Source organism: Mustelus asterias, chromosome 15 (assembly GCF_964213995.1).
Source record: "Mustelus asterias chromosome 15, sMusAst1.hap1.1, whole genome shotgun sequence".
NCBI classification, from domain to species: domain Eukaryota; kingdom Metazoa; phylum Chordata; class Chondrichthyes; order Carcharhiniformes; family Triakidae; genus Mustelus; species Mustelus asterias.
The window spans coordinates 77,351,206-77,368,302 of NC_135815.1; the positions used below are offsets into that span (position 1 = coordinate 77,351,206).

The following is a 17,097-nucleotide window of genomic DNA, read 5'->3' on the forward strand; positions in this document are numbered from 1 at the left end:
GGGGTAGCTGGGTTGAGGGGGGCTGTAGCTGGGTTGAGGGGGGTGTAGCTGGGTTGAGGGGGGTAGCTGGGTTGAGGGGGGGGCTGTAGCTGGGTTGAGGAGTTTAGCCGGGTTGAGGGGGGTAGCCGGGTTGATGGGGGTAGCTGGGTTGAGGGGGGTAGCTTGGTTGAGGGGGGTAGCTGGGTTGAGGGGGGTGTAGATGGGTTGAGGGGGGTAGCTGGGTTGAGGGGGTAGCTGGGTTGAGGGGGTAGCTGGGTTGAGGGGGTAACTGGGTTGAGGGGGTAGCTGGGTTGAGGGGGTAGCTGGATTGACGGGGTAGCTGGGTTGACGGGGTAGCTGGGTTGATGGGGTAGCTGGGTTGAGGGGGGTAGCTGGGTTGAGTGGGGTAGCCAGGTTGAGGGGGGTAGATGGGTTGAAGGGGTAGCTGGGTTGAGGGGGGGCTGTAGCTGGGTTGAGGGGGGTAGCTGGGTTGAGGAGTGGGCTGTAGCTGGGTTGAGGGGGGTAGCCAGGTTGACGGGGTAGCTGGGTTGAGGGAGTAGCTGGATTGAGGGGGTAGCTGGGTTGAGGAGTGTAGCTGGGTTGAGGAGGTACCCGGGTTGAGGGGGGTAGCTGGGTTGAGAGGTGGTAGCTGGGTTGAGGGGGGTGTAGCTGGGTTGATGGGGGTAGCTGTGTTGAGGGGGGGGCTGTAGCTGGGTTGAGGGGGTAGCTGGGTTGATGGGGTAGCTGGGTTGAAGGGGGTAGCTGGGTTGAGGGGGGGCTGTAGCTGTGTTGAGGGGGTAGCTGGGTTGAGGGGAGTAGCTGGGTTGACGGGGTAGCTGGGTTGAGGAGGGTAACCGGGTTGAGGGGGGTAGCTGGGTTGAGGGGGGTAGCCGGGTTGAGGGGTGTAGCTGGGCTGAGGGGGGTGTAGCTGGGTTGAGGGGGGTAGCTGGGTTTAGGGGGCAGCTGGGTTGAGGGGGGGCTGTAGCTGGGTTGAGGGGGTGTAGCCGGGTTGACGGGGTAGCTGGGTTGAGGGGGTAGCTGGGTTGAGGAGGTAGCTGGGTTGAGGAGGGTTGCTGGGTTGAGGGGGTAGCCAGGTTGAGGGGGTAGCTGGGTTGAGAGCTGGTAGCTGGATTGAGGGGGGTGTAGCTGGGTTGAGGGGGTAGCTGGGTTGAGGGGGGGGCTGTAGCTGTGTTGAGGGGGTAGCTGGGTTGAGGGGGGTAGCTGGGTTGACGGGGTAGCTGGGTTGAGGAGGGTAGCCGGGTTGAGGGGGGTAGCTGGGTTGAGGGGGGTGTAGCTGTGTTGAGGGGGGTAGCTGGGTTGAGGGGGTAGCTGGGTTGAGCGGGGGCTGTAGCTGGGTTGAGGGGGGTAGCTGGGTTTAGGGGGGGCTGTAGCTGGGTTGAGGGGGGGTAGCTGGGTTGACGGGGTAGCTGGGTTGAGGGGGTAGCTGGGTTGAGGGGGTAGCTGGGTTGAGAGGTGGTAGCTGGGTTGAGGGGGGTGTAGCTGGGTTGAGGGCGGTAGCTGGGTTGAGGGGGTAGCCGGGTTGAGGGCGGTAGCTGGGTTGAGAGGTGGTAGCTGGGTTGAGGGGGGTGTAGCTGGGTTGAGGGGGGTAGCTGGGTTGAGGGGGGGGCTGTAGCTGGGTTGAGGGGGTAGCTGGGTTGATGGGGTAGCTGGGTTGAGGGGGGTAGCTGGGTTGAGGAGGGTAGCTGGGTTGAGGGGGTAGCTGGGTTGAGGGGGGGCTGTAGCTGGGTTGAGGGGGGTAGCTGGGTTGAGGGGTGGGCTGTAGCTGGGTTGAGGGGGGTAGCCAGGTTGACGGGGTAGCTGGGTTGCGGGAGTAGCTGGATTGAGGGGGTAGCTGGGTTGAGGAGGGTAGCTGGGTTGAGGGGGTAGCCGGGTTGAGGGGGGTAGCTGGGTTGAGAGGTGGTAGCTGGGTTGAGGGGGGTAGCCAGGTTGACGGGGTAGCTGGGTTGCGGGAGTAGCTGGATTGAGGGGGTAGCTGGGTTGAGGAGGGTAGCTGGGTTGAGGGGGTAGCCGGGTTGAGGGGGGTAGCTGGGTTGAGAGGTGGTAGCTGGGTTGAGGGGGGTGTAGCTGGGTTGAGGGGGGTAGCTGTGTTGAGGGGGGGGGGCTGTAGCTGGGTTGAGGGGGGTAGCCAGGTTGACGGGGTAGCTGGGTTGCGGGAGTAGCTGGATTGAGGGGGTAGCTGGGTTGAGGAGGGTAGCTGGGTTGAGGGGGTAGCCGGGTTGAGGGGGGTAGCTGGGTTGAGAGGTGGTAGCTGGGTTGAGGGGGGTGTAGCTGGGTTGAGGGTGGTAGCTGTGTTGAGGGGGGGGGGCTGTAGCTGGGTTGTGGGGGTAGCTGGGTTGATGGGGTAGCTGGGTTGAAGGGGGTAGCTGGGTTGAGTGGGGGCTGTAGCTGTGTTGAGGGGGCAGCTGGGTTGAGGGGGGTAGCTGGGTTGACGGGGTAGCTGGGTTGAGGAGGGTAACCGGGTTGAGGGGGGTAGCTGGGTTGAGGGGGGTAGCCGGGTGGAGGGGTGTAGCTGGGTTGAGGGGGGTGTATCTGGGTTGAGGGGGGTAGCTGGGTTGAGGGGGTAGCTGGGTTGAGGGGGGGCTGTAGCTGGGTTGAGGGGGGTAGCTGGGTTGAGGGGGGGCTGTAGCTGGGTTGAGGGGGGTTAGCTGGGTTGAGGGGGTAGCTGGGTTGAGGAGGGTTGCTGGGTTGAGGGGGTAGCCAGGTTGAGGGGGTAGCTGGGTTGAGAGCTGGTAGCTGGGTTGAGGGGGGTGTAGCTGGGTTGAGGGGGTAGCTGGGTTGAGGGGGGGGGCTGTAGCTGTGTTGAGGGGATAGCTGGGTTGAGGGGGGTAGCTGGGTTGACGGGGTAGCTGGGTTGAGGAGGGTAGCCGGGTTGTGGGGGGTAGCTGGGTTGAGGGGGGTGTAGCTGTGTTGAGGGGGGTAGCTGGGTTGAGCGGGGGCTGTAGCTGGGTTGAGGGGGGTAGCTGGGTTGAGGGGGGGCTGTAGCTGGGTTGAGGGGGGGTAGCTGGGTTGACGGGGTAGCTGGGTTGAGGGGGTAGCTGGGTTGAGGGGGTAGCTGGGTTGTGAGGTGGTAGCTGGGTTGAGGGGGGTGTAGCTGGGTTGAGGGCGGTAGCTGGGTTGAGGGGGTAGCCGGGTTGAGGGCGGTAGCTGGGTTGAGAGGTGGTAGCTGGGTTGAGGGGGGTGTAGCTGGGTTGAGGGGGGTAGCTGGGTTGAGGGGGGGGGCTGTGGCTGGGTTGAGGGGGTAGCTGGGTTGATGGGGTAGCTGGGTTGAGGGGGGTAGCTGGGTTGAGGAGGGTAGCTGGGTTGAGGGGGTAGCTGGGTTGAGGGGTGGCTGTAGCTGGGTTGAGGGGGGTAGCTGGGTTGAGGGGTGGGCTGTAGCTGGGTTGAGGGGGGTAGCCACGTTGACGGGGTAGCTGGGTTGCGGGAGTAGCTGGATTGAGGGGGTAGCTGGGTTGAGGAGGGTAGCTGGGTTGAGGGGGTAGCCGGGTTGAGGGGGGTAGCTGGGTTGAGAGGTGGTAGCTGGGTTGAGGGGGGTGTAGCTGGGTTGAGGGGGGTAGCTGTGTTGAGGGGGGGGGGGCTGTAGCTGGGTTGTGGGGGTAGCTGGGTTGATGGGGTAGCTGGGTTGAAGGGGGTAGCTGGGTTGAGTGGGGGCTGTAGCTGTGTTGAGGGGGCAGCTGGGTTGAGGGGGGTAGCTGGGTTGACGGGGTAGCTGGGTTGAGGAGGGTAACCGGGTTGAGGGGGGTAGCTGGGTTGAGGGGGGTAGCCAGGTGGAGGGGTGTAGCTGGGTTGAGGGGGGTGTAGCTGGGTTGAGGGGGGTAGCTGGGTTGAGGGGGTAGCTGGGTTGAGGGGGGGCTGTAGCTGGGTTGAGGGGGGTAGCTGGGTTGAGGGGGGGCTGTAGCTGGGTTGAGGGGGGTTAGCTGGGTTGAGGGGGTAGCTGGGTTGAGGAGGGTTGCTGGGTTGAGGGGGTAGCCAGGTTGAGGGGGTAGCTGGGTTGAGAGGTGGTAGCTGGGTTGAGGGGAGTGTAGCTGGGTTGAGGGGGTAGCTGGGTTGAGGGGGGGGGGCTGTAGCTGTGTTGAGGGGGTAGCTGGGTTGAGGGGGGTAGCTGGGTTGATGGGGTAGCTGGGTTGAGGAGGGTCGCCGGGTTGAGGGGGGTAGCTGGGTTGAGGGGGGTGTAGCTGCGTTGAGGGGGGTAGCTGGGTTGAGGGGGTAGCTGGGTTGAGGGGGGGCTGTAGCTGGGTTGAGGGGGTAGCTGAGTTGAGGGGGGGCTGTAGCTGGGTTGAGGGGGGGTAGCCGGGTTGACGGGGTAGCTGGGTTGAGGGGGTAGCTGGGTTGAGGGGGTAGCTGGGTTGAGAGGTGGTAGCTGGGTTGAGGGGGGTGTAGCTGGGTTGAGGGGGGTAGCTGGGTTGAGGGGGGGGGCTGTAGCTGGGTTGAGGGGGTAGCTGGGTTGATGGGGTAGCTGGGTTGAGGGGGGTAGCTGGGTTGAGGAGGGTAGCTGGGTTGAGGGGGTAGCCGGGTTGAGGGGGGTCGCTGGGTTGAGAGGTGGTAGCTGGGTTCAGGGGGGGTGTAGCTGGGTTGAGGGGGGTAGCCTGGTTGAGGGGGGGGCTGTAGCTGGGTTGAGGGGGTAGCTGGGTTGATGGGGTAGCTGGGTTGAGGGGGGTCGCTGAGTTGACGGGGTAGCTGGGTTGGGGGGTTAGCTGGGTTGAGGGGGGTAGCTGGGTTGAGGGGTTAGCTGGGTTGAGGGGGTTAGCTGGGTTGAGGGGGTAGCTGGGTTGAGGGGGGGTGTAGCTGGGTTGAGGGGTGTGTAGCTGGGTTGAGGGGGGTAGCTGTGTTGAGGGGGGGCTGTAGCTGGGTTGAGGGGGAACTGGATTGACGGGGTGGCTGGGTTGACGGGGTAGCTGGGTTGAGGGGGGTAGCCGGGTTGAGGGAGTAGCCGGGTTGAGGGGGGTAGCCGGGCTGAGGGGGGTAGCTGGGTTGAGGGGGGAAGCTGGGTTGAGGGGGTAGCCGGGTTGAGGGGGGTAGCTGGGTTGAGGGGGGTAGCTGGGTTGAGGGGGGAAGCTGGGTTGAGTGGGGTAGCTGGGTTGGGTCAGGGTGATGGTGGTAGGAGGTAGAATCCTGTTGTGTGGTGTAAATTGGATCAAGTCAGTGCCTAATCGGGGTGATCAGTATGGTTCTCAGTTCAGCTCTGCTGGCTAATGACTGAGTTAGACTAGAGATTAACCTGTGGAGCCTCTGCTGGGTAAGTGTCCAGCCCAAGTGGCTTGAGCCGAGCTCAATTGGAGACACTTGCCGAGGGTGCAGACAGCAGAAATCAGCCCATCGGAAATTTAAACTTCCCGGATAATTTCTTCGTATGTCTGTGCCTCAGGACCTCTTGCATGTTTCCCAACTTAACACCAATTTCAACCATACTGATACCAGGAGATTTGGACAAATGTCCTTTAATGCCTGTGCCCTGGGATCAGAGAAAGAACAGTACATCAAGAAACTTCTCAGTCTATCTCACCTGTGCCAATATTGCCATTATGTGCAGTAATTCCCCTGGTCTTAACCCATATTCTTGCAACATGTGCCAACCAACTTAAGAACAGCTTCTTCCCTGCTGCCATCAGATTTTTGAATGGACCTATTTTGTATATTCTCTAGACCTTAGCTATGACTGTAACACTATATTCTGCACCCTCTCCTTTCCTTCTCCCCTATGTACTCTATGAACAGTATGTTTTCTGTATATCGTGCAAGAAGCAATACATGTGACAATAAGAATTCAAATCAAATCATGTTGTTTGGGCGTACAGATTACATTTTTGGCTAAGTATGAAGAGATGAAGTTGTCTAAGCTAGCCTCTGATAGCTGACAAGTGCTTGATGAAGTCTTTCCCTGGCTTTGAAGTTTAGGTATGCATTTTGAGCATCTTGGTGAACTGTGCTGGATAAGCAGACTTGCTTCATTGTGTGAATCGTGTGGGATAATGCGATTTATTCAGTGTCACATTCACGGGGGGTCTGCTTTGGGCTGTCCAGTATCACTCACTTTTAACTACTAGGGACAGAATTTTACTGCCCTGCCTGCCATAGGAATTGGAGGTGGCAAGGGGCGGACAATGGGAAGGTCTGTTGACCTTGGGCGGGATTTTATTGTTTCGGGACAACCGAGGCAGTGAAATCATGTTCTTCAAAAGCTTGCAGCCTTTGGTTCTCACTGTCGAATATTTTCCTTGTTGTCACCGCTAATTTGCGAACATGTATTTGTCACAATGGCTGGGCTAGCACGCTTACCTCTGTCACAATGGTGGGGAACGAACCATCCTCAAAAACCCACCCATCCTCACATGTTGTAAGCGGCAGTTGGGTTGAGTTGTTTTGGAAAAACGAGAGTGGGTTTTCACAGTCGGTGGAAGAGGCATTCCAGTCTACATCGTATCTCTCACAACGACTGTACAAGGAGCTGCCAGTCTGGTCAGGAGGCAACGTATAGTTCCATTCTTCCTCAAGCGACCAACCACACCTATCCCTCAGCTCAGCCACCCCGGGGCTCCTGCACCAATGGTTGGGGGTTACGGCGAGAAAAATAATCCCAACGTACAAGTAGTTGAATATTGCCGTTGCTACGCAGATGAGGAAAAAAACTGTCTTTTGGTAAATGCCAAATCCTCCAACTTCCTCCAAAAGATCATCAAAGGTGGTCATCGCCCCAGGATATTTCCAGCAGCTCTTCACTAAATAGTTTCAGTCGGCACAATGATTTTTATACATGCCCAGGCAGTATCCGAGTCGAAGCGGTTTGGGAACAAAGGTCTTTAAAGCACTTGTGTAAATAATGGAGTTAATATATAAAAGGAGCAAGACCAGTTCACATTGGAGCCAACCATTTGATATCAGTTTTGTAAATTAGCAACTGCAATCCCGCTGGCAAATTCCTGCAGTTTGAAAGGACTGAACATTGTAAAGGCAGCAAACGGTACGGTACGCTCCTCCAATTTGCTGCTCCTCCTATCTCCACAGCCACCATCCCAATAACAAATGTCATCTTTGAGAATTAGGAACAGAGGCACCATTGAGTGAAAAGGCTGGCATATTGAAGACAATCGCACTCTCTGAGATGCTGCTCACATGTAGGGAGGAACATTAGATTTGTAAAAGCACCATGACATCATTGCAAAAATGGGAAAATAGGTCAACCAGCGAGAGTATATTAGAACAAAGAACAAAGAAAATTACAGCACAGGAACAAGCCATTCGGCCCTCCACGCCTGCACCGACCATGCTGCCCATCAGATCTAAAACCCCCTACCCTTCCGGGGACCATATCCCTCTATTCCCATCCTATTCATGTATTTGTCAAGGCGCCCATTAAAAGTCACTATGGCATCTGCTTCCATTACATCTCCCGACAGCAAGTTCCAGGTGCCCGCCACCCTCTGTGTAAAAAACTTGCCTCGTACATCTCTAAACCTTGCCCCTTGCACCTGAAACTTAAGCCCCCTAGTAATTGACTCTTCCACCCTGGGAAAAAGCTTCTGACTATCCACTCTGTCCATGCCCTCATAATCTTGTAGACTTCTATCAGGTCGCCCCTTAACCTCCGTCGTTCCAGTGAGAACAAACCAAGTTTCTCCAACCTCTCCTCATAGTTAATGCCCTCCATACCAGGCAACATCCTGGTAAATCTTTTCTGCACTCTCCCCAAAGCCTCCACATCCTTCTGGTAGTGTGGCGACCAGAATTGAATAGTATATTCCAAATGTGGTCTAACTAAGATTCTATAAAGTTGCAACATGACTTGCCAATTTTTAAACTCAATGCCCTGGCCAATGAAGGCAAGCATGCCGTATGCCTTCTTGACTACCTTCTCCACCTGCGTTGCGACTTTCAGTGACCTGTGTACCTGTACACCCAGATCCCTTTGCCTATCAATACTCTTAAGGGTTCTGCCATTTACTTGATTGAGATTTTCGAGGAAGTGACGAAGATGACTGATGATGTAGTTTTCCATCTGTATTAGACCTTTCAAAATACATTACCTCACATTTGTCCGGATTGAGCTCCATCTGCCATCTCTCCGCCCAAGTCTCCAACCGATCTATATCCTGCTGTATCCTCCAACAGTCCTCATCAGTATCCGCAATTTCACCAATCTTTATGTCGTCTGCAAACTTACTAATCAAACTGGTTACATTTTCCTCCAAATCATTCATATATATTACAAATAGCAAAGGTCCCACCACTGATCCCTGAGGAATGCCATTTGTCACAGCCCTCCATTGCTACCCTCTGTCTTCTATGACTGAGCCAGTTCTGGTATCCACCTTGCCAGCTCATCTCTGATCCCATGCGACTTTACCTTCTGCACCAGTCTGCCATGAGGGACCTTGTCAAAGACCTTACTGAAGTCCATGTGGACAATATCCGCTGCCCGACCCTCATCAATCATCTTCGTCTCTTCCTTGAAAACCTCGATCAAGTTAGTGAGACACGACCTTCCCTTCACAAAACCATGTTGCCTCTCGCTAACGCACCCACTTATTTCCAAGTGGGACTAAATCCTGTCTCGAAGGATCCTCTCCGATAATTTCCCTACCACTGACATAAGGCTCACCGGCCTGTAATTATCTGGATTATCCTTGCTATCCTTCTTAAACAAAGGAACAACATTGGCTATTCTCCAATCATCTGGGACCTCCCCTGTAGCCAGTGAGAATACAAAGATTTCTCTCAAGGCCCCAGCCTTCTAGCTTTGACAAAAGCTTCCTTTTTCTTTTTGACAGGCTCACAATATCTCTCGTTATCCAACGTTCCTGAAATTTGCCATACTTATCATCATCCTTACAGGAATGTGCCGATCCTGAATCCCTATCAACTTACACTTGAAAACCTCCCACATGCCAGATGTTGATTTGCCCTCAAACATCTGCCCCCAATCAACATTCTTCAGTTCCTGCCCAATATTGTTGTAATTAGCCTTCCCCCAATTTAGCACCTTAACTTGAGGACTGCACTTGTCTTTATCCATCAGTACCTTAAAGCTTACTGAACTGTGGTCACTGTTCCCGAGCTGCTCCCCTACTGAAACATTGACCACCTGGCCGGGTTTATTCCCCAATACCAGGTCCAGTTCGGCCTGTTCCCCAGTTGAACTTTCTACATATTGTTTCAAGAAGCCCTCCTGGAGGCTCCTTACAAACTCTGCCCAATCCACGCCCCTTGCACTGAGTCCCAGTCAATATAGGGGAAGTTAAAATCACCCACCGCAACAACCCTGTTATTTCACACCTTGCCAAAATCTGCCTACATATCTGTTCCTCTATCTCCCGTTGGATGTTGGGAGGCTTATAGTAAACCCCCAACATTGTGACTACATGCTTCCTATTCCTGAGCTTTATCCATATTGCCCCATTGCATGAGCGCTCTGAGGTGTCCTCCCACAGTACAGCTGTGATATTCTTCTTAGTCGTCATGATGTGGAGATGCTGGTGTTGGACTGGGGTAAACACAGTAAGAAGTTTAACAACACCAGGTTAAAGTCCAACAGGTTTATTTGGTAGCAAAAGCCACACAAGCTTTCGGAGCTCCAAGCCCCTTCTTCAGGTGAGTGGGAATTCTGTTCACAAACAGAGCATATAAAGACACACTCAATTTACATGAATAATGGTTGGAATGCGAATACTTACAACTAATCAAGTCTTTAAGAAACAAAACAACGTGAGTGGAGAGAGCATCACATCTCTAGATAGTGTAGAGAGACAATACACATCTTTTTAGCCTGTCTTGATGCTCTCTCCACTCACGTTGTTTTGTTTCTTAAAGATTTGATTAGTTGTAAGTATTCGCATTCCAACCATTATTCATGTAAATAGAGTCTGTGTCTTTATATGCTCTGTTTGTGAACAGAATTCCCACTCACCTGAAGAAGGGGCTTGGAGCTCCGAAAGCTTGTGTGGCTTTTGCTACCAAATAAACCTGTTGGACTTTAACCTGGTGTTGTTAAACTTCTTACTGTGTTTACCCCAGTCCAACCAATTTACACTGCCCACCCCTCACCAATTTCCCCCCTCACCGATACACACTCCCCCCTTCACCAATACACACACCCCCACCTCACCAAAACACACTCCCCCCCACCAATACACACTCCCCCCTCCTAATGCACACTCCCCCCCCCATCAATGCACTCTCCCCCCCATCGCAGATACACACTACCCCCTCGCCGATACACACTCTCCACCCCTCACCAATACACACCCCCCCACCTCACCAATACACACTCCCCCCCCTCACCAATGCACACCCTACCTCAACAATACACACTTCCCCCAGCCTAACCAATACACACTGCCCTCCCCATACCAATACACACTCCCCCCTTCACCAATACACACTCCCCCCCCTTCACCAATACACACTCCCCTTCATCACCAATACACACTGCCCCTCCTCACCAAAACAAACTGACACTCCCCCCGTCACCAACACACATTGACACTCCCTCCTCACCAATACACACTTCCCGCACCCGAACCAATACACACTCCGCCCCCCCCACACCAATACACACTCCACCCCCAGACCAATACACACTCTCCCCCCCACACCAATACACACTCCCCCCCCAGACCAATACAAACTCTCCCCCCCACACCAATACACACTCCCCCCACCCGACACCAATACACACTCACCCCCCAACCCCAATACAAACTTCCCCCCCCCACACCAATACAAACTCCTCCCCCACGCCAATACACAATCCCCCCACACCAATACAAACACCCACCCACACCAATACACACTCTCTCCACCAACATTAATACACACTCCCCCCCACACCAATACACACTCCCCCCCCACACCAATACACACACCCACCCTCAACATTAATACACACTCCCCCCTCACACCAATACACACACCCACCCCCAACATTAATACACACTACCCCCCAACACCAATACACACACCCCCTCCTCTCACCAATGCACACACTCCCCCCCTCACCAATGCACACACCCCCTCCTCTCACCAATGCACACACTCCCACCCACACCAATACATACTCCCCCCCACACCAATACACACTCCCCCCCACATCAATACCCAGTCTCTCCCCACCACACCAATACACACTCACCCCCCACACCAATACACACTCACCCCCGCACACCAATACACACTCACCCCCCCACGCCAATACACACTCCCCCCCCCACACCAATACACACTGCCCCCCCCTCACCAATACACACTCACCCCCCACACCAATACACAACCCCCCCCACACCAATACACACTCCCCCTCCTCACCAATACACACTCCCCCCCCACACCAATACACACTCCCCCCCCCTTACCAATACACATTCCCCCCCTCACCAATACACACTCCCCCCTCACCAATACGCACACTCTCCACCAACATTAATACACACTACCCCCCCCTCACCAATACACACTCACCCCCTCAACACGAATACAATCTCCCCCCCACACCAATACACACTACCCCCCAGACCAATACACACTCCTCCCCCCGACACCAATACACACTTCCCCCGCAACCAATACACACTCCCACTCCACACCAATGCACACTCCCCCCAACACCAATACACACTCTCTCTCCCCCACACCAATACACACTCCCCCCCCTTCACCAATACACACTCCCCTTCATCACCAATACACACTGCCCCTCCTCACCAAAACAAACTGACACTCCCCCTGTCACCAACACACATTGACACTCCCTCCTCACCAATACACACTTCCCGCACCCGAACCAATACACACTCCGCCCCCCCCACACCAATACACACTCCACCCCCAGACCAATACACACTCTCCCCCCCACACCAATACACACTCCCCCCCCAGACCAATACAAACTCTCCCCCCCACACCAATACACACACCCCCCACCCGACACCAATACACACTCACCCCCCAACCCCAATACAAACTTCCCCCCCCACACCAATACAAACTCCTTCCCCACGCCAATACACAATCCCCCCACACCAATACAAACACCCACCCACACCAATACACACTCTCTCCACCAACATTAATACACACTCCCCCCCCACACCAATACACACACCCCCCCCACACCAATACACACACCCACCCTCAACATTAATACACACTCCCCCCTCACACCAATACACACACCCACCCCCAACATTAATACACACTACCCCCCAACACCAATACACACACCCCCTCCTCTCACCAATGCACACACTCCCCCCCTCACCAATGCACACACCCCCTCCTCTCACCAATGCACACACTCCCACCCACACCAATACATACTCCCCCCCACACCAATACACACTCCCCCCCACATCAATACCCAGTCTCTCCCCACCACACCAATACACACTCACCCCCCACACCAATACACACTCACCCCCCCACACCAATACACACTCACCCCCCCACGCCAATACACACTCCCCCCCCACACCAATACACACTGCCCCCCCCTCACCAATACACACTCACCCCCCACACCAATACACACTCCCCCCCAAACCAATAGACACTCCCCCCCTCACCAATACACACTCCCCCCACACCAATACACCCTCCCCCCCCTCACCAATACACATTCCCCCGCTCACCAATACACACTCCCCCCCCACACCAATACGCACTCTCTCCACCAACATTAATACACACTCCCCCCCCTCACCAATACACACTCACCCCCCCACACGAATACAATCTCCCCCCCACACCAATACACACTACCCCCCAGACCAATACACACTCCTCCCCCCGACACCAATACACCCCCCCCCGCAACCAATACACACTCCCACTCCACATCAATGCACACTCCCCCAACACCAATACACACTCTCTCCCCCCCACACCAATACACACTCACCGATAACCCCCACACCAATACACACTCCCCCCCCACACCAAGACACACTCTCTCCCCCCCACACCAATACACACTCCCCCCCCACACCAATACACACTCCGCCACGCCTCACCAATGCAAACACTCCCCCCTCCATCACCAATACACACTCCCCATCCCTCACCAATACACACCCCCCCTCACCAATACACACCCTCCCACCTCACCAATACACACTCTCCCTCCCTCACCAATACACACTCCCTTTCCCTCACCAATGCACACACTCCCCCCTCCCTCACCAATACACACTCCCCATCCATCACCAATACACACTCCCCCCTCCCTCACCAATACACACTCCCCCCCCATCATGAATACACACACGCCCCCCTCCCTCACCAAATACACACACTGCCCCCTCACCAACACACATTGACACTCCCCCCACACCAATACACACTTCCCCCCCACACCAATACACACTCCACCCCCACACCAATAAACACTTCCCATCCTCACCAATACACACTCCCCCCCCACACCAATACAAACTCCCCCTTCGCCAATACACACTTCCCCTCCCTCACCAATACACACTCCCCCCACACCAATACACACACCCACCCTCAACATTAATACACACTCCCCCCTCACACCAATAGTTGGTGTACACACACCCACCCCCAACATTAATATACACTACCCCCCAACACCAATACACACACCCCCTCCTCTCACCAATGCACACACTCCCCCCCTCACCAATGCATACTCCCCCTCCTCTCACCAATGCACACACTCCCACCCACACCAATACACACTCCCCCCCACACCAATACACACTCCCCCCCACATCAATACCCAGTCTCTCCCCATCACACCAATTTACACACTCAAGCCCCCACACCAATACACACTCACCCCCCCACACCAATACACAGTCTCTCCCCACCACACCAATACACACTCACCCCCCCCACATCAATACACAGTCTATCCCCACCACACCAATACACACTCACCCCCCCACACCAATACACACTCACCCCCCCACACCAATACACAGTCTCTCCCCACCACACCAATACACACTCACCCCCCCACACCAATACACACTCACCCCCCACACCAATACACACTCACCCCCCCACGCCAATACACACTCCCCCCCCACACCAATACACACTCCCCCCCACACCAATACACCCCCCCCACACCAATACACACTCCCCCCCCTCACCAATACACACTCCCCCCCACACCAATACACACTCCCCCCCTTCACCAATACACACTCCCGCCCACACCAATACACACTCACCCCCCCACACCAAAACACACTCACCCCCCCACACCAATACACACTCCCCCCCCCACACCAATACACACTCTCTCCACCAACATTAATACACACTCCCCTCACTCACCAATACACACTCACCCCCCCACACGAATACAATCTCCCCCCCACACCAATACACACTACCCCCCAGACCAAAACACACTCCTCCCCCCGACACCAATACACACCCCCCCGCAACCAATACACACTCCCACTCCACATCAATGCACACTCCCCCCAACACCAATACACACTCTCTCCCCCCCACACCAATACACACTCACCCCCCCACACCAATACACACTCCCCCCCCACACCAAGACACACTCTCTCCCCCCCACACCAATACACACTCCCCCCCCACACCAATACACACTCCGCCACGCCTCACCAATGCAAACACTCCCCCCCTCCATCACCAATACACACTCCCCATCCCTCACCAATACACACCCCCCCTCACCAATACACACCCTCCCACCTCACCAATACACACTCTCCCTCCCTCACCAATACACACTCCCTTTCCCTCACCAATGCACACACTCCCCCCTCCCTCACCAATACACACTCCCCCTCCATCACCAATACACACTCCCCCCTCCCTCACCAATACACACTCCCCCCCGATCATGAATACACACACGCCCCCCTCCCTCACCAATACACACACTGCCCCCCTCACCAACACACATTGACACTCCCCCCACACCAATACACACTTCCCCCCCACACCAATACACACTCCACCCCCACACCAATAAACACTTCCCCTCCACACCAATACACACTCCCCCGCCACACCAATACAAACTCCCCCCCTCGCCAATACACACTTCCCCTCCCTAACCAATAAACACTCCCCCTCCCTCACCAATGCACACACTCCCCCCTCCGTCACCAATACACACTCCCTCTCCATCACAAATACACACACGCCCCCCTCCCTCACCAATACAAACTGACACTCCCCCACACACCAATACACACTCACCCCCCCACGCCAATACACATTCACCCCCCACACCAATACACACTCCCCCCCCACACGAATACAAACTCCCCCCCCACACCAATACACACTCACCCCCCCACTCCAATACATATTCACCCCCCACACCAATACACACTCCCCCCCCACACCAATACAAACTCCCCCCCCACACCAATACACACTCACACCCCCTCACCAATACACACTCCCCCCCTCACCAATACACACTCACCCCCCCACACCAATACACACTCCCCCCCCCACACCAATACACACTCCCCCCCCACACGAATACAAACTGCCCCCCCACACCAATACACACTCCACCCCACACCAATACACATTCACCCCCCCTCACCAATACACACTCCCCCCCTCACCAATACACACTCACCCCCCCACACCAATACACACTCCCCCCCCACACCAATACACACTACCCCCTACACCAATACACACTCTCTCCCCCCCACACCAATACACAATCCCCCCCTCACCAATACACACTCACCCCCCCACCTCACCGATACACACTCCCCCCCTCACCGATACACACCCCCCCACCTCACCGATACACACTCCCCCCTCACCTATACACACCCCCCCACCTCACCAAAACATACTCCCCCCCACCAATACACACACCCCCCCTCCTAATGCACACTCCCCCCCCATCAATGCACTCTCCCTCCCATCGCAGATACACATTACCCACTCGCCGATACACGCTCTCCACCCCTCACCAATACACACTCCCCGCCAACACCAATACACACTCACCCCCCCACACCAATACACACTCACCCCCCCACACCAATACACACATCACCACCCCATGCCCGTACACACTCAGCCCCCCCATCAATACACACTCCCCCTCCTCTCACCAATGCACACACTCCCCCCCCTCACCAATACACACTCCCCCTCCCTCACCAATACACACTCCCCCTCCATCACGAATACACACACGCCCCCCCCCTCACCAATACACACACACCCCCCCGTCACAAATACAAACTGACACACCCCCCGCAACCAACACACATTGACGCTCCCCCCCTCACCAATACACACTTCCCCCACCCTAACCAATACACACCCCAACCACACCAATACACACTCCCCCTCCCACACCAATACACACTCCACCCCACACCAATACACACTCACCCCCCCACGCCAATACACACTCACCCCCCACACCAATACGCACTCCCCCCCCACCACACAAATACAATCTCCCCCCCCCAACACCAATACACACTCCCCCCCACACCAATACACACTCACCCGCCCACACCAATACACACTCCCCCCCCACACCAATACACACTCCCCCCCTCACCAATACACACTCCCCCGCTCACCAATACACACTCCCCCCCCCTCACCAATACACACTCCCTCCCTCAACAATACACACTCACCCCCCAACCCAATACACACTCCCCCCCTCACCAATACACACTCCCCCCCACACCAATACACACTCACCCCCTCACCAATACACACTCCCCCCCACACCAATACACACTCACCCCCCCCACCAATATGCACTCCCCCCCCCACACAAATACACACTCCCCCCCGACACCAATACACACTCACCCCCCTCACCAATACACACTCCCCCCCCAACACCAATACACACTCCCCCCCCACACCAATACACACTCTTTCCCCCCCACAACAATACACACTCTCTCCCCCCCGCAACCAATACACACTTCCCCCCCCCACACCAATACACACTCTCTCACCTCCACACCAATACACACTCGCTCCCCCCCACACCAATACACACTGCCCCCGCACACGAATACAAGCTCCCCCCCACACCAATACACACTCACCCCCCCACGCCAATACACACTCCCCCCCACACCAATA

At 55.7% G+C, this 17,097-nt stretch overlaps 1 protein-coding gene across 2 annotated transcripts in view; it reads right to left on the reverse strand.

Annotated features, from left to right (window-relative positions):
- The window catches only part of LOC144504839 (solute carrier family 22 member 2-like), a 44,984-nt gene extending 38,209 nt beyond the window's left edge, over window positions 1-6,775 (reverse strand). For both annotated transcript variants that reach the window (XM_078230592.1, XM_078230591.1), the window contains exon 1: window positions 6,274-6,775. In XM_078230592.1, the coding sequence (XP_078086718.1) occupies window positions 6,274-6,684 (411 nt within the window). In that variant the 5' untranslated portion in view covers window positions 6,685-6,775. The remainder of the gene's footprint in view (window positions 1-6,273) is intronic.
- Between the last annotated feature and the right edge of the window lie 10,322 nt (window positions 6,776-17,097).